Source organism: Rhamphochromis sp. 'chilingali' (genome assembly GCF_963969265.1).
Source record: "Rhamphochromis sp. 'chilingali' genome assembly, chromosome: 9".
Taxonomy (NCBI): Eukaryota; Metazoa; Chordata; class Actinopteri; order Cichliformes; family Cichlidae; genus Rhamphochromis; species Rhamphochromis sp. 'chilingali'.
The window spans coordinates 20,125,712-20,143,925 of NC_137936.1; the positions used below are offsets into that span (position 1 = coordinate 20,125,712).

Here is an 18,214-nt window from a genome sequence, read left to right on the forward strand (position 1 = left end):
TTTACAATTTGTCATTTTAATGTTAGAAAAAACACGGAGATAACATCTGTTTCAATAATCACAGCTGTCAGGCTGAGCTTCATTACCATTTTTATCTAAAATAACCGTTTCCTGGCTGTGGCTCTGGATGACTCATTTTTCTAGCTCTCAAGACATAAAATCACGCGTTTCCAAATTCCAAAAAGATTCCAGTGATGTTCATTTATAAGAACACAACAACACTCTAATTTTTAAAGTTACAGTGTGTAAGTGTGATCAACTCTTTTTTTCTTTTTAGAGAATATAACCCATGCGTGACAGCTGCAAACAGCTGTACTGAAGGACTATCAAACTAACACATCTGAAACGCAGCGTTACCTGAACTGGCTCCAATAAATAGGCCAAAACGACGGGAATGGTAGAAAACAGTTTAATCAGTACAAACAGGAGCGGCAGAGTGAAAGACAATCCTCTGTTTGGACACCAGTGTTATAACACCATGACTGACGTGGTAGTGTTGGCATGAAATTTATACATTAAACTCATATGGTTGGTAAAAAATGGCTTCACATCAATCTCAGTAGTTACTCATATGAGACTTTTTTTTCTCTCAGATATCAAGAGTATTTCCTAAAACCAAGGTCTGAACGTGTGTACATATTTACTAACATTTAACAATATGTTCTCAATTCATTTACAGGCCACTCTGTACAGTAAAAATGAATTACAGCTCAAATTTGCATGTATTTAATTACTTTACAAAAGACACAAGCTTCGCTGCTAGTCTATAAAATACAGCTGTTTAGTCACTGAACTCAGATGTGTGCGTCCCTCGGATAAAACAATGAAAAATTCCCACGTCCGTAAGAAGAAAAAGATGTGCTCTCAGTGGCTTACAAAAAAAAGTGTATCAAAAGTCCTTTGAGTCTTTACTTTTTAAGCTCTGCACATACAGGTTTGTTCCCACCTGTGGCCTCTGGAAACACCCTTCAGTAATCAGTAGCTTACATGGAGAATCCAGGCAGATGCAGTCAGTCTTAGTGAGCAGCTCACGGTCCACGAACACGCAAAGAGCCTTTGAGGACGACCCGCACTCGAGCGTGTTGCGTCTCTTGGATATTTTCAGGCCTGTAAAACCTCAACAGCCTGAGTCTGAAGTCATCGAACGTCAGACGGGCAGAGACGGCAACAGCTCCAGTGACCAGAGAGACGGCACAAAACACAGCAGTAGATGAAAATGGAAAATTTCCCTGAATGTTTGCAAGTGTACAACTAAATGAGCCTGAAAGTATGACTTCTTTTTATTATCTGTCATCAAAACGATATAAAAATCCTGGAAAAATAAACAAAGTTGGAAAAAAAAATGGACCACCAGCCAATCAGGACAGTAAATCAAAAAAAAGTGCATTTCTTCAAGTATGTAAACAAAACCATTTCTGTAAAGGGAGAGTGAGGCTTGTTGTGTGAGGGTGCGGGCGGGGTGGTGGCGCAGGGACTCCTGAAATTTTGGCACACGTGTATGAACTCGCACGCACACATAAACTCCTTCAGATGACGAGAGGGGAAGGGGGAATTCCTTCTTTCCACAGTTTATCAAGGGGGAAATCCAGTGCTTCCTGTTTGCAGTCACTCTATGACCTGCAAAGACACACCCCTCCGTCAGCAAGGTCACATGGAGGTGTTGAGGTGGCTGCTGGGAAAACAGGGTGGGTACGATGAAGATGAATCAGAGGATGATGGGATGGAGAGACAAGTGTTGGAAACGAATGCAATAAATTAAAAAAAGGAAATAAAAATGACAATGAAACACACACACAGACAGATACACACACAGATGCACACACGGGCTGTGAGGGGTGACCGAAAAAATGATGATCCTGATTGTTTCTGAATGAGGATCAGAGCTTCATGGGATAAAACTAAAGAATAAAAATCTGAGATTTTTGGAAAGAGAAAAAGGGGGTAAAGAAGGCTAGTTAGTAAAGTGGAATTCACACTGCTGTGAATAATGACTGCATCTTTAAAGTACCTTTTAATGAATACAAAAGTGTTTACGTCTGAACCAGCCGCGGGCCACTGGTTTTATACAGTTTCATAGTAAAAGATTTCCTCTCTTCTTGCTGCATCTCCAGGTTTTTGTCTACATGATCACAAATAATTTCTGTGCCTTTTTTCAAATACTTTTAATGTGCAAATTTGATGATCTGTCTCAATCCTCTTTGCAATGAACCTTCTCCTAACTGAGAAGCTTTTCTAGCATCCGTCGGTATCAAATCTTTGGCCTGATTTGTTCTCCTACTAGAACAAGAGTAGGGTCACTTTTAATTTTTCTTAACAGCTGCTAAAAAAGACTTAATAAAATCCTATGGATACTGTCACTATGTTTACATTTATGGCACTAAAGCTTTCATTACCCTGTGAAAATCGTCACCTATCACTGCGTTTACAGTTAAACTGACTTCATGATCAGTGACACTGAGACGCCATTTAACAACCTTAAACTAGCAGTTTTATAAATGTGGTATTTTTGGCTTGTTGTTCCAGAAATCTCAAACTGTGTGTAAAAACCACACTTAAGAGTACTGTGTATGAGTCTTGAGCCCCACTGTTATTTCTGTATATGTTTTTAGACAATAGCTGCAGCGATTTATTGAAACACGCAAACATAAATGTAAATATAGCAAAAACAGAGTTTGTACAGCTTTTAACGTGTTTCGAAGTCAATATTTGCTACGATCTCCTTTATTCTTCAGTCTGAACTCTCTCTCTTCTGGCCATAATTAAGACCTCGAGAAAGTCTGCAGAACTCAAAGTAAAATATAAATGGGACTCAAGACATTTGCGCAGTATTATTCACATGTTGCACATGCACATGTTGTCTTTGCTTTATTCTGTACTAGTAAGATGTGTTTGCGTGAAACACTAAGCTGCCTTAAAACAATGACAGAAAGCTGCCGATGTCCAGAACAGAGAAAAGGAGTGATGGCAGTAAAACTCACATCTAAAATAGAAAAGTTCTAAACTGCTCCTTTAAACATGATGGCCACAGAAATTTATTACATATATGATATAGTGATTAATCCAAAAATATATTGATCTTTAAGGTTAGTGGCTATAGTGATAATATGTTAGACTTAAGTGAACTCTTTGAGCCCACACTGACTTTCACTGTGTACAGGATATCAGGAATGGTGCTGTCTTCCTTTGGTTTCACGTTAACATTTAAGCGGTTCGAGTGGAAACGACACAGACTACCAGGAATGAAAACGACCACTGATGGCAGCAAGACTCATAATTTGACAGACAGCTGAACGAAACACTGAACGACTCCAGCAACAAACAGCGGACACACACGTAGGCGACGACACTGATGCGTTTGCATGAGTGAGTTTCCCTTTTCTCAGAATCTGATGCTGGTTTTCATCTGTATCGACTTCCTGATACTCACTCTGATCCCGATGAGTCGCCGTCCACTGTCCCCGCCTTGATGCTCAGGGCGACCCCGTTCAGCTGGTCAGGCAAGCTGCGTTTAGCCGAGGCCGCTCGACTTTCACTAGAGGAAGATCCATGAGGGGACGCCGTACCCGGAGCGTTTTCGCACAGTTCATTGTTGATGCGGTTGAAGCTGTTCCTCTCCACGATGGGAGAGAGCTGCTTCTTCTTTAGGATCCCTGGACCGGGGTAAGATTTGGTTTAGCTTATTTATTTAATAATGGTCAAGCTAAAGCTCTGAGGTTTGGATGAGCTTACCTTTGTGAGGGTGGGCGCTGAAGTTCGGCAGACTAGGCAGCAGTACCGTCACGCTTTCCTTTGTTCTGTCGTCTGATAATAACCGGGGGTCGCGGACGATTGGCTCGTGATTGGCCAGCCCTTCCATCTTCGCTCTGTCTCCACCCGTGAGCTCGCTGTCACTCGCTGTGGCAGCGTACTCTCCGGGCCAGTACAGCTTATTCAGACCGTTGTCTGGAAAACAAAAACACACAGAGTGAGCTCAGCTCCTCTGATGGGTTGATGTTCCTGCTTTACAAACATGTATTCTTGGTCCTCGTAGGTGAACATACACAAATGTAAAGATCATGAAGTAAGAATCCAATTTTCTTATACTGGATTCTTATTATACATGTACACAAATACACACAAATTATACACTTTTCTTTCTGGAACAATGTCCTTTGGACAGATGAAACCGGAGTGGAGATGTTTGGTCATAATGCATATCACCATGTTTGAAATCCAAACACAGCAGATCAGCCCAAACACCTCAGACCAACTGTCAACCACGGTGGGGGGAGGGTGGTGATTTGGGCTTGTTTTTCACGCATGGGACCTGAGCAGTCACAGAGTTGCTCATGCATTCCTCTCCTCTGTCCGACAGCTAAAGCTCGACTGAACACGTGAACATGCAAAAGAACAACAACGCCAAGCAAAAAAGAAAATAAAGTAAGGTGTCGCACCGATTCAGACCTCAACGCCACTGAAATCCTGTGTGTGACCATAAGAGAGCTGTGTGTAAATGAATGCCAGCAAAGCTCAATGAATAGAAGCACCACGGTAAAGACGACTGAGGCAAAACTCCTCCACAATAATGTGAGACTGAACGTCACGCAGAAAACTATTACCTCAAGCTGCTGAATCGCGGCGTGCATTTCGCCTTAGGTAAATAAATACTGACCCATTGTGTCGTGTCATGGTTTTTTGATAATCGCAGCTTGTATCGACCTCATTTTAAGACCTGCTAAGGACTACGTAACTTTTTTATATTCCTTCTAAGACTTTAGAACAGGGGAGGTGGTACAGCCTGTCCTCCATCCTTACATAAGTGCACTTTCTTTTCACTCTGACTGTTTGACTGCTTTTCAGAAAGTAAACCATTTTGTGGTGTGACTTTAGTGTAAAGGCAATGCATGTGAACAGGTTCATGTGAGTACCTTGACTGAGTGGTTGGGGTCTCTTGGCGACATTGGATGCCAGATTTTCCCAGCATTCCTCTGCCGGGAGGGGGCCCTCCTCATCCTCGCTGTCAGAGGAGTGAGTGGAAGCGTAGGAGCCGCTCTGGTCGTCCTCCAGAGACAGGTCGCTGTCCGAGTCGCTGTCGTGATCTAAACATTGACGGGTTAGCGTCAGTGAAAAACAAATCCAGTGACTCCATCAGTGCAAAAGTGGGAAAGTGAAGAACAGATCTGAGGAAAATGAGCACGCTACCGTCCAAGTGCTCCTTAGTTTCATGGAAGAGCGACGTGTGGTCATTGAGAGCGATGTGTGCCTGACTGTTACTCAACCCGTCGTCACTGAGAAGATGGAAACAGTTCAGTTCACTTACTCAGTCCGTCACTCAGCACACTGATAGTAGTTTTTTATTAAGTGGTTTCCTCACCGGAGGACAAATGGCACGTAGCTCTGCTGGCTCTTCCCACTCTGCATGGTGCCGTTCAGCGACACGCTGGATTCGCCAAAGGGGAGGTGGTACAACCTCCCGTCCATGTAGTTCGTGTTGCATTTATAGCTCTGGAATTGGAGGCAAGAGGCAGGCAGAGAAACATGTTATAAAAATACGATGCAGAGTTATTTCAGATGTAAAGAACATAACAGGGAGTTTATTGTTCCTGCAATTTTTTTGTACAGATGCTAAGAAACAAACTTGGATCAGAGAGAAAAAACTTATTTTCTTGAAATTTATTCTCTAAATAATATTTTAACTGGTCTGTCATGTGAACTTGTCTCTGTTTAGTCATTTGAAGGATATATCACACTTTAAAAGACTCTAAGTGAAGACAACATTTTCACCCTTTCTCCAGTAAGCCACCGGATCTATCTCTAAATCTACAATTGAAGAAGGTCTGTCACGAATCGACTGTACAGCCACACTGGAGTATCTAAGAGAGGCCTGGCAAGAGGATCTCATGCAGAAATCACAGCTCCAGAGCATGTGCACACGTAATCAGTTCGTGCCAGATGTAACAGTTCAGGATACAGCACAGATCCCCCTTTCCAAACTCAGATCGTCTATTTCCTTCCTGATCAGTGCTCGCAAACACCGGCCTCTCTGTCTCTGTTTTTGGAATGATGAGCACAACATTATACTTACAAAAAACGTCATATTGAAACTGAGTTTCATCCTTCTGCCTGAAAATCAGTTTCAATATGACTGATTTTCAGGCACAAGCATAGGTCTTTTTGCTAAGAATATCCATTCAATATCTGAGTGAGTATTTGTCTGTGGATTACATGCCACGCTCCAGTTTACCTGTTTGTTTACAGCAACAGTTTTACGGTGAGGTAGCGCTCTTTGGCACAGATGAATGAGATTTATTTTTCTTGTTTAGTAGAGTCAGTCATTTAGGGCGGAGAATAAATCCTCCTTTTTTATAAAATGTCAAAAAAAGCTCAAAGCTCAGTCTGTTGGGAACAGATGGTGCAGTATCAACAGCATAACTGATATCTGAGATAATTACAGATTTATTTCTTTAACAACAGCTGACGCCATATTTTAGTTGTTTTTTTTAAAGAAACTCCAAATATGACATCAGCCTAACTACGTATCCCAGAGGTGTCAAACCGAATGAAATATTTTCTCGCCGCTTATTGCGAGGGACTCACGGAGGCCTTGGATTTGATCATGTGATCGGGTCGCTTGCGGCTGCAGCAGTATTTCATAGCGTTCCTTGCTTCTTTATTGAAGACAATACGGAAGAAGAAAACAAAGGGACCCTGGAGTTGGACGACAGGAAAAGGTTAAAGGTTAGCAAAAAGGCAAAACTGAGCCTTTCAAGCAGTTTCAGGGTGAACCGATGGGCTCACCTGCACACAGTTGAAACCAGCGAACAGGTAGTGGAAGATGATCATGTCGCTGTTGACGGAGAGCAGTGCGAGAAAACACGTGACTGAAACCAGGAAGAGGACACAGCCTGCGGTCTTCAGGCCAGAGCTGCAGCGAGAGGAAGCACAAAGAGGAGTTGGCGAGGAAGGACTTCTGGAGTGACCAGTGACCTGACTCGGAAACCAACAACAAGAATTCAATGCAACACACGGAAAAACAGAGCAGCACATGGATCTGAGGATAAAACAGCAACAAAAACAGCAACGATAAGCATGCCGAAGCTGTGTGCCTGAGATGACCATATTCTCTCTATGACATCATACAGATCCAAGAGTAGAAAAAAACTGTCTGAAACTGAGTGCTTAGAGTGGCCTGGGTCAGGGGATTATTGCAGAAAATAAAAAAAAAAAGAACATGCACAGACAGCAGCTCCCGAAGAGCAAGGGCTAGACTAAAGATTTGATGTTTTATGATGTTTATATTACAACATGCTGATGTCAGCCTCGTTTCTTTTCTTTTTGGAAATACCCAATAATGACATCTGCACTGGTTTCATAGTCCCTGGGTCCCCGACCCTGGTTCAGCTGGATGTTTCTTCCTGTCAAAAGGGAGTTTTTCCTCTCACTGTCGCCAAGTGCTTGCTGATTGTTGGGATTTTCCCTCTACTACTTGTTGGGTAATTTTCCTTAAATTTACAGAGGCTTGAGGTGACTGGCATTGTGAACTGGTGCTGTATAAATAAAACTGAATTGAATTGTGTTGCTAAACAGTGACTGCCTATGTACAAAAATTTTCCTGTCTAAACATCCTCTAATCAGGTAGGAAGTAAACGGCGCTGGTGTTGAATGACAGGCCGGGACACTCACACACGAGACTCTTTCTTCTCGATGCTGTGGTGTCTCAGCGAGCAGGAGGCTCTGGACGACAGGATGTACAGAAAGATGTTCATCTGTGGATACACAACACACCAGTATGTCACTACTGGCAACACAGCAGGAGTTTGTGACAAAACTAAAGTAAAGTGAAGGTCTGCAGTGCAGCATGTTAGAAGAATAAACAATAATTAATGTAGCGTGAAAATGCTATGCACGCTGCTGAGGTGACAGCTTTACCTCCGTGTCTTTATATCTTTTAGTAAAACTACAAGATATTCATGTGCGATTGGATGGATGGATGCAGGTACTCACCGACACCACTATGGCGATGGGTCCTGCAAAGCTCCAGATCAGGGTATCGTACATAGACAACCAACAGAAATCAGGGTTTCCATAGCCTTCGGGGTCCAAACCCACCGCCAAACCTGGAGTTGACCCCAGAAAAAATAGACAGTGTGAAAAGTTTGTTTAATTTTTGTCTTGATTCACTCTTTACTGAAACTATTTTTATCTCCAGAGGATGATGTCACAGTGAAAGTTACTAAAGCTGAATAAATAATGACTTCTCATAGTGTGGCTGGGTATATAGACACGTTCTGTGGGTTTATAATCTGTACAGGAACTAACTGAATTGGCTATTCAACGAAACTAATTTAACTGTAAGACTGTTGATAATGACCAACTTGTACATCTGATATTCAGACCCCCGGTTTGATCCTGGGAAGAAACACAAATCTCTTTAGTTGTTGTGGTCCTGGGTCAGGTTTGTCGCATTAAGTTAGTTAAACTTCTGCGATATTGATCTGGTCAGTTAAGTAGCAGAGGGTTGTTTCAGTTTCAGCTGCTTTGGTTTTAATGAAGTGAATAACAGGTGGACAGATTGATATCCCTGAAGTTTAACTGACTTTGTGTTATACTGTGATGATCGAGTGTTCCCTTCTTTCTTTAGCAGTGTACATTTATAGAAAATCCTTCTGCAAAATAAAAATGTTGGGAAAAGCTAAAAGATTTAAAAAATGACTTGATTCAAAGAAATGTTGGATGGATCAGTGTGGAAAGACTTTAAAAATAGCCAACAGCTGACGGCCAGTAATAATAATATAATTGTGATTATCTAAAAAAATCTGATCAAGAAAGGTGACCCTGTAAAAAAACACCTTCCTCAAACCTTTTGCGATGTCTTCAGCTCACAAAGCAGATATAATGAAAAAGATCATTCAAAGATAATTCAAATTGGTTTGTTATTTTTATTATCCACTCAGCTTTATTTTAAAAAATTAATTTGCTTTTAACGTCTTTGTGATTGTGTTTGAGACGTGTCTGATTCTTTTCCTCATTTCTGCTCCCGCTGTCACGAAAGACGTTATAAAGGTTTAAGATCCTCGTTATTCCACTCAACACACAAGCTGGGTGGAGTGGTTTTCCTTTGTCGAGTGGGTTTTTAATTCGAGGTTCACACCTGTGATGAAGGCAGGAACTCCCCAGCCAATCAGGTAGTAGAATCTCATGGGTCCATAATTGATGTCTCTGACTTCGCTGATCATGCGGTAAACATGCAGCCCCTCCAGGAAGAGCCAGGAGAAAGTGCAGAGGTAGAAGAAATGCAGCAGGATGGCGATGACTGTGCACACAAACTGCAGAGCGAATACAGAATGATTAAAACTTTGGGAGCTCTCAGAGCCGGAGGGAAGAGGCGAGAGACGAGAACCAAAGCGCTCACCGGGTTGTCGGCCTGGTTGATGCCAAGGATGAAGATGAGCTCTGAGAGGAAGAGAGCGGTGGCTCCATTGTTGATTATGCTCGTCTTGTTGCACTGCATGGCTCTCAGGCAGAGCAGGAAGATCGCGGTGAGGAAGAGGAAGCCCAGCGTCACGCCGGCTGTGCTCCACGTCAGGATTTTGATGGGCAGGATCTCTCCGTTCTGGTGCGTTTAGAATGAGAAAATGCGACGTTACAGTGAGGAGCAACTCTGATTCTGATCACATGAGAAGTGTGAGTGTCACTCGCCTCCCTCCTGGAGATATCCATGAGAACCGCGAAACTCGTCATGTGGTAACACTGGCAGCTGATGTGGGTGCTGTTTCTGAAAACCACCTCGCAGCCTTTCGCCGACCAGCCGCCGCGACCAGCTCTGACAGACAAACACAAACGTGAGCACAGCACAACCTCGCCCGGGCGCCCCCATTCACTTACAGCTGCACTCACAGTATGGTGTGGTTCCAAAAGACACAGATGGGTTTGGAGCGCTCCTCGGTGGCGACCAACCGGAACTGCACGGTGATGGGTTTGTCCAGCGCGTGCTGCAGCAGCGCGTCGTTGTCGTGCACAGTGATGCTGACCACCGGGGTGTTGATGACGGGACGCTTTGGGACACTGAGGCAAAAATACACGAAAGAAGAAATAGTTTCTTTTTTCTCTCCTCAGGAAAGGAAATGAAAACGACTAAAAGCAGCAGCAGATTAGCCTCTTTATACTTTCTACACTCTGAAAAAAGTCAGAATAAGTTTTATTACCGCAGACTTCTCTTATCTGGATCGTAGCTCTCGGGCAGCAGTGAGGCCAGGCTGTGAAAGATGATCACGCTGGCGACGGCGTCCTGCTGGCTGTCATCGGGGTGGCGTTTCTTCCTGCTGGCCGAGCGGTTCCTCAGCGAGGACTCTGGGAAGACGTCCAGGTGTCTGTGGCCCTTCGTTTCCACAGGTGGTTGGAAGACGGAGTCTGGGAGGGTGACAGCCGTCTCCAGATCCGCAGGACGAGGGCCCCTCAGGGACTGATAGCGCGGCAGTTTGGCGCCGGCGAAATTCATCTTTTTCAAACGGTCCACGGAGATGACTGCAAAAACCAGCACACGGGGAAGGTCAGAGAACGCTGCTTCAAAACGGGCTTCGCCGTTTTTAAGTTCCAACAGTTAATCTGAGAGAAACGAATCTGATAACTTTCTCATTTTAGATTAAAAAAAAAAAGAGGACGTCTGAATTTAGGGCTTTTGTTCAGTTCATTTTAATTTCCTCACATTTTATAAACCATGCGATTTATCTGTGAAATAAGAAGTTTAATGGAAATAAAAGGACATAATCTGCTAAAACCTGCGACACAGAAGAAGGCGAAGGATGCTTTCCCTGTGACTGAACTGATATTGTTCAAAATCTTTATAGAAAAATCATCAACACAGCCTGTTTTTAATCTGTAAGTATGAGAACCATACTAAGTGTTTGTTTTTAAAAATAAAGTTTGACCTTATTTTATTAAAACAGAAACCGGAGCCTAACAGGAAATAAATATTCCCAGTTTTTACTGTCATTTTTACCTCCACGTACCTATTTTGTTGTCATGTGGCGGTTCTTTTTTCTGCACACAATAACTGCTAGCTTTTCCACGCTTGAGTCACATGCACAACTTTTTTCTTGCTCTTATTTGCTTTTTAGACTCTTGAATAAATCCCGTGTATCGTTTTCGTCCACGCAGCAAACTGATCAGGTATTGAACTCAACCTTTATTTGATCTCGACTACACATGAATGCTGTGATTGGGGTTTGCACCACTGCCGGTTTCTTCATGGCAAATTCTGCTTTAACAGCTGTGACGTGCACGTTAAACGGTCTTTACTGTGCCTGATACGAACTCTTACACAGATAGCTCAGAAAACCTCACAGCATGCGAGTGGGGAGTCATGTGTGAAGCATTTCCAGCAGTTAAAGGTGTTTGAAGTGCTCCTGTTGCGTGCAGCATGTGTCCTGATCACGGCAATGGCATTATTATTTATATAGCAAATTTCATTACGTGTAAACTCAATGTGTTTTAACATAACAGACAAAAACATGCACACAGTGATTAAATGTAAGCTGGGGAGAGTAAAAAGGGTTCGAGTTTGTTCTTGAATGTAGACGCAGCTGTGACTGACCTCAGGTCAGCGAGCAGCTTGTTGCAAAGAACAGAAGCACAGTAACTGAAACCCTGACCACGTTTAGATCAAATTCTGGGAACATTTAAAAGAGTTGCTCTCGTTGACCTGAGAGATATAGCAGGGAGGGGTGCTAAACATAAGGCCCCGGGGCCAAAATCAGCCTACAAAAGACTCCAATCTGGCCCACTTGACAGCTTTGGAACAAGTGAACGAGGGCATAGATTTTGGACTTTTAACTATATTTTCATTACTTTTTCCTGCTTTGACCTCCCTACAGCCATTCAACCATTCCTATTACATCAAACTAACAGACATCTACTATAAGAACTACTATAAAAATGTGTCCACAACAATTAAAAACATTTCACTGTGAAATAACAAAAACTTCCTGTTTTATACTTACAGGACATTCTGGGCAGTGAGCAACCAGGACCTTTTCTGTAATGTTTCCACATTTTTTCTTACAATTTATGATTTCTTTTATTTACTACTGCTGTTTTTATTTGTTATACAGGAAAACTGAGATGCACTGTTGATCTCAGTAAGTGTGCACTTCTTTATATCGATAGAAAGAGGCCCACGATGTACAGTGAGTCTGATATCCCTGTAGCAGGGTTATGGCGACTGAGCGAGTCACAGACGTACTGGGGGGGTCAAACCATTGGTGGCTTTATAAACTAATAGAAGGATTTTAAAGGTAATTCTGTGTTTAACTGGGCATGAATGAAGTGACTTCAGTACTGGGGTAGTATTAGTCTGATGATCTGAACAGTCCTGCAAATACAGCACTACAGTAATCTAACCTGATTGATATGAAAGCATGGACTAATATCTCACAGATTAAGATTGAGATAAGAATTTTCTTTTAATATATTCTTTGATATATTTTTTAAGTGGAGTTCATTTGTGATGACAGCTGTGACAGATAAGCTGAAAACTTAGGGCACTAAATATTGCAAACCTATGTTTGGTGTGACAATGGTGAAGGGGCTGAGGTAAGTCTTCCTCATGTTCTGCGCCAGTGTGTTTGCGTATTCCTCGTAGTGGCGCAGGAGCGCCGCCGTGCCACCCTCCGTGTGCTGGATCAGCTCCCAGTGCTGCCGTGTGTCTGGAGACAGGATGGCGCTGCCCACTCGGACCAGATTCTGTCAGAGAACAGCGAGAGTTCAGTGTGACAGGATGTCAGAGCAGAGAGTGAAATGAAGTGTGATGTACTCCCTGCAGATACAACATGACAGGCTGTGATGTCCAGCCAGGCAGGACTGGCCTCCTGTTTCCAGTTTTGTGTACTGAAACAGCCACAACAGAGCTCTGTTCTTGCTCTCCGTCTGTACGAGTGTTAGAAGTGACGTGGTTGTTCACCTCTGTGAAGTGGACGTCCTGTGTGGCGGTGAGGTTGAAGCCCTGCTGGCTGCTTTCATGTCGCAGCAGACTCTGCGTGAGCCGGTAGGCCACTTTCACGTCGCTGCCGTAGAACTTCTCCGTGTGCAGCGTGGCGTTGGCCAACATCGCCGCCATCTGCTGAATGCGCCCAGACTCGAGGAGCGAGGCGTTACGGAAAAACTTTTCAGACTGAAGAAGAAAATAAATAAATCAATTTTCACAAGAAAAGAAATCCCAAAGACAAGTGTTAGTAACACAGAGATGAGATTTAAAGTGTAAATGTCTGCAGGTCAGACGAGATTAAAACTGAAGCAACGCCTTTGTTGCCATGCATGCTTCATTACTAGTGCCCGAGATGAGGTGGAGTGCCTGTCTCACTGGTGCAGATATAACAAGTCGACAAAAGAACTGATCACATGACTTCAAGAAGAGAAAAATATGAACATTAAGCCTTTAATTATCAGTGGGACGTGTGGAGAGGGTCACAGACTTCTCCTGGGGCGTAAACACCACAGAGGTGGTTAAAATAATAAAGAGATTCACTTGAATTCGACTGAATTCAATTTTATTCCAAGTCCAGAGAAGTGGAAGTGTTGCATCAGGAATCGAACATAAAATCTGCACCAAATCAAATAGTGGATCTGCCCACTGGGGTGAGCGATTAGGAAATAAGTGGCTGAATGTACATTCATTGATTTTTCCCAGAGGATGAATCCGAGGTTTTAATGATCCTTTGATCTTTTCCTGTATTTTGTGACGTGTCATTGCAGCACTTATCAGTTATCCCAGGAAGTAACTGACTTTTCCTGTAGCACCCCTGGGAAGTAGATTGTGAACACTCCTGCTCTCAGAAGCATCAACCATACTGACTTCAGCAATCGCCTGATTTATCCTTTAGTGAGATTTTGTGTGAAACATTTTGAGAAACATTAAACAGACCATCATGAAATCCGGTCCAGCCTCCGATGGGATTAATCACATTAGCTTTGATTTATAACCAAACACCTGCAGCCTCAGCTGGACTTTATTAAGTGCCGTTAATCTGCACAACACATACGCACATATTTAACAGTGTACCTAACGAAGAACAGTTTTTTGGGACTATCACTTTAAGCCAGTGATGCTCAGAGCAGCACCGCAGAGCAGCAGAATGAAAACATTGTATTTCTCCTCACAAATGAGGATGATGTTGTAGAAACTGGAAACTGACTTTAAAATTTAAAATAGTGACAGAGAGAAGCTACACACCAAAGCTTTTAGCTTGCTGAAGGTAACGGAGGTGCAGTTGAAGAGATTAGGAGGCAGCCAGCCCTTATGCTCGTCACAGTGTCGAATCGCTGTGCCTGGGAAGGAGGAGAGGGAGCGTTATCGCATGAGGAAAAGGCTGCAGCTGAGAGAGAGCTTGAGGCAAGTTTCATATAGTGCCATTATTATATGGTAATTTGATGAGCTGCCAAAAAAACATCATACCGAGAGTTCCTTTGGGACAGGGAACTGCTGCAGGGAGACCAAACTTAGTCCTGGGCCACCATATCCCAGCCTCGATGGCCTGAGGGCAGCTGTCATATATTACTAAGAGAGATGGAACAGGAAGGAGATGATGAGGATAAAATTAGAACAATATCTAATGTATTTGTACCTATAATGAAAAAAAGGGACTTGATGCAAAGCTGTAATTAATGTGTTCTGACCTTCACAGCCGTTAGGGGTAACCTCAGCAAACGGGTTGTCACAGCGGTCGCACTGACGTCCGATGACGCCGGGTTTGCACTGACACTGGCCGCTCTCTCGGTCACACGCTCTGGAGAAAGAGCCGACCGGGTAGCAGTCACACAGCAGGCAGGTGTCGCTGTCTTCAGGCCGGTAATGATTGTCCTGCAAATGAGAATTCTTCCTTAGCGCCACGGCAAGCTCAAACCACACGCTCAAAAGCATCTGACTGCCAGCAGACAAGTTGTTCTCCCACCTGGATTTTTTCTAGCCAGAGAAAAAGGTGGAAAACGACGCTACAAACCTTCAGCACACAAAATAAATCTTTAATTGTCCCTCAGCGCAGTGCAATGCAAAGCAAACATAGCTGTAAAAATGGATCAGCGCTGAATGTTGGAAGATGTATAACGACTGTTTATGAAAACAGCTTCTTCCTTAATATTAAGCCAGTCTGCAACACGTGTCGTAGAAGTGTGCAAGAAACCAAGTTTGGACACAGATTCAGAGGTTTCACATGTTCCTGTGAGGGCCACATTTGTGCAGCTCTTTCTTCATTTCTCAGGAAAGAGTTCCCATAAAGCAGCAGACGTCTGATGGATGTCTACAGATTTCTAATGTGTGTTTAGAAAGCATAATTATAGGTGTACAATAATGTGCTTTAACTATGTAAAGCTCAAAGCTTGCAAAATAAAGTTTAAACTGTGGGTTATTTTTCAATTTGCACACAGTATAAAAACTGCAGCAAGATTTTAGGAGTCACTTGAGAAAGGATCATGCTGAAAACAAAATTCATCAGTTTAGACTTGAGAAAAAGAATTGCTGATGCTCAAAAAGCAGCAGATGGCTATACAAAGTTATCACAGTGATTCCAAGTGTCAAGAACTGGAGTGAGAAGTATCATCAAGATCAAGAAAGAGAGCTAAAGAGCACAGAACGAGTCTGGCAGAGGAAGGAAGGGAAATACTTCAAAGACTCTGGAAAGAAAACTAGTGAGAGATGAGTCTAAAAAACTGGAACAACTGCCAAGACAGTGAGTCCAAGTTGGGAATTATAGTGTTAAAGCAGACTCACTAGAACCCTGCAGGAGTGAACTGAACGTATCAGACCAAGAAAAACTCCACTTCTGCAGAAAAGACATCTTCAAGTCAGACTGAAGTAATGAGATTATAACATGAAACTAGAGCTCCTTGACCACAGAGACGCTGCTTATGTTTGGCAAAAGAAGGGAGAGGCGTACAACCCAAAGATCAACGTCCCCACAGTGAAACACGGTGGAGGGCGTATCATGCTGTGGGGATACTTCAGTGCATTTGGAACCTGGAGGGTGAATCATGAAGGAAAGATGATTTGTGAAGGTTTGGGGTCTGGGTCGTCATGATGTCTTGCAACGTGACAAAGACTGCTGGTGAAGAACTACCATCAGAAGACCAAAGTGAGCATTACTCATTGGCCTGCACAAAGACCTGATTTTAATCTAACTGAAAATCTGTGGGTTAACTGAAGAAGACCATCAAATCTGGAAGAGATTGAGAAGAGGCTGAGAGATTTGCTAACGAAGAATGGGCTGGGATTGTGTGAAAGTTGTTAAAAAATGCACATCTTGTATTTATTTGAGTGGACATGATGTGCGCTTTATTACAGATGAATGCATCGGGGATGCTAGCTCACCTTGCAGCGACACTCTCCGCTCGTCTTGTTGCAATCAGAATCAAAACCCTTGTCTGTCTGACAGTTGCAGGGGCCGCAGGTCTTGTGACCCCACCAGCCTCTGGGACACGGCAGGTCGGTCCTGTGGACACAGACATTACAGGTCAGTTGTCCTGTCTGCAGTGCAGGAGGAAGAACACTGCAGTGTTTTACATAAATGTGGAAGGCTATACTTTTTCTCGCAGTAATTGCCAAAGTAGTTGTTGGGACAGTCACAGGTGTAACCCCGAGAGGAGCTCGGCTTCCTGGTGCACGCTGACTCGTGTTCACAGGGGTTCAGCGAGCACACGTCAGTGCAGTTGGAGCCATAATAACCTGCAAAAAAATAAAGCAGGTGGGGACTTTCAGTAAATTGCAGTCGCTCGTGGTAAAAACAATAAACAACAATTTAAAAAAATGATTATTCATTTGAACTAAAGATGAAAGACAGAAACAGAATGATAAAAAGGCAAAAACATGTTACGTTCGTGGGTTTGTGATCATGTGACGAGACTGACCATTGATGCACTTGCAAGAGTGGCTGTCCCAGTCGTCGCTGCAGTAGCTGTTCGACGGACAGGGATTGGAGCTGCAGGGATCGGGCACGCTGCAGCCCTGCTCCACGTTCACTTTCCTCGCCTGAGAGAGACTCACAGCTCCGCCAACACGCAGACCCTGCAGGGAAACAACCATACATTCAAGCAAAGGGGTGAAGCACAATGTCTTTAAACTACACAAACAGCTGTTCAGACAAATTCAAATAAAGCTTAATTTGAACCAAAACTTTAAAACATCAAACTGAACTGCTCGCCTTCACGATCACAAACGCAGACATGAATGTGGTCTGCAGAGAGGACAAACCTGTATGCAGCCGCGGAAGCCATGCTGAATTTTCCCATCAGGCTTTGCCAAACCACCTACGCTCACAGTCTTCAATTTGGAGTCCTGCAGCTTTCCATCCACATCCATGCTGGCCTGAAAAGGAACACGGCAGTGACTTCATGGCTAAAAGCTACAAGAGTTTCATTTATAATCGCAGCTAGAATTTAATAACTCACCAGGTAGAGTCCGTGATCTAAAGATAAAACAGCCTTATGGTAGCTTGCCGCTCCCCCTGTTATGCTGATATCCAGCTGCAGATGATGCCAGTCTCCGTCGTTCACCAGCACCTCCTCCACACGGGAGAGAGTGGAGTCTTCCCCCCTGTGCAGCCCCATCAACACACTCCCACCACGCAGCTACAAAGACGACAGCAGGAGGGAGACGGACACAGGATGAAAAACTGACCGCAAAGAAACTGCACTGCAGAAGAGAACAACCTTTGAACAGCCTCCAGTTCAAAAGATCATCCCTTGTGTTGCAGCACATCATAGGTGTGCAGGGCTGGAAATAGACTGAGTTATGTAACATCAAAGAGGCGCCAGTCGAGACAAGCTCAAAAAAAAAGAACTAAAGTTAGAATAAAGTTGAAAATGTCCCGTGTTTTGGGACATGTTTTCTCTTAACATCAGAGACTGCAAGCTTCTTTGCAACCCATCATCACCCCAGCTCCTCCTCTCCTATTAAATCGCATATCTGCTTCGGTCCTGACAGGAAGTGCGTTTCGGATATGTGGCTCTCACCTGCAGTGTGAGGTTGTGCTGCAGGCCAGAGGAGATGTGAAGCAGCGTGCTGCTGGCTTGGCGTGTGCGGAACATGAGCTCCACATGCCAGGGGACGGAGGCCGCCACCGTGGCGAGGTTATTCCACTGCAACAGGCTGTTACCCAGGAAACGCAGTGGGTTGGCCATAACTACAGAAAAAGAGGGCAGAGACGAAAACGGATGACAAAAATCACATGACATACTTCATGGTAAAGAG

General features: G+C 43.6%; 1 protein-coding gene across 3 annotated transcripts in view; it reads right to left on the reverse strand.

Moving 5' to 3' along the window:
* Nucleotides 1-375: 375 nt before the first annotated feature.
* celsr2 (cadherin, EGF LAG seven-pass G-type receptor 2) overlaps nt 376-18,214 on the reverse strand; it is a 73,744-nt gene continuing 55,905 nt past the window's right edge. The window contains exons 9-34 of one of the 3 annotated variants that reach the window (XM_080892386.1): nt 17,977-18,146; nt 17,413-17,592; nt 17,216-17,329; nt 16,873-17,029; nt 16,549-16,690; nt 16,337-16,457; nt 14,650-14,833; nt 14,429-14,530; nt 14,207-14,301; nt 12,938-13,147; nt 12,537-12,720; nt 10,185-10,503; nt 9,877-10,044; nt 9,679-9,802; nt 9,392-9,592; nt 9,131-9,305; nt 7,984-8,096; nt 7,663-7,745; nt 6,778-6,904; nt 6,577-6,687; nt 5,354-5,484; nt 5,182-5,267; nt 4,908-5,078; nt 3,730-3,942; nt 3,428-3,650; nt 376-1,617 (exon numbers count right to left, since the gene is read on the reverse strand). In XM_080892386.1, the coding sequence (XP_080748512.1) occupies nt 1,611-1,617; nt 3,428-3,650; nt 3,730-3,942; nt 4,908-5,078; nt 5,182-5,267; nt 5,354-5,484; nt 6,577-6,687; nt 6,778-6,904; nt 7,663-7,745; nt 7,984-8,096; nt 9,131-9,305; nt 9,392-9,592; nt 9,679-9,802; nt 9,877-10,044; nt 10,185-10,503; nt 12,537-12,720; nt 12,938-13,147; nt 14,207-14,301; nt 14,429-14,530; nt 14,650-14,833; nt 16,337-16,457; nt 16,549-16,690; nt 16,873-17,029; nt 17,216-17,329; nt 17,413-17,592; nt 17,977-18,146 (3,911 nt within the window). In that variant the 3' untranslated portion in view covers nt 376-1,610. Of the gene's footprint in view, nt 1,673-3,427; nt 3,651-3,729; nt 3,943-4,907; nt 5,079-5,181; nt 5,268-5,353; nt 5,485-6,576; nt 6,688-6,777; nt 6,905-7,662; nt 7,746-7,983; nt 8,097-9,130; nt 9,306-9,391; nt 9,593-9,678; nt 9,803-9,876; nt 10,045-10,184; nt 10,504-12,536; nt 12,721-12,937; nt 13,148-14,206; nt 14,302-14,428; nt 14,531-14,649; nt 14,834-16,336; nt 16,458-16,548; nt 16,691-16,872; nt 17,030-17,215; nt 17,330-17,412; nt 17,593-17,976; nt 18,147-18,214 lie in introns of all 3 variants that reach the window. The other 2 variants (XM_080892385.1, XM_080892384.1) reach the window with 2 other exon arrangements.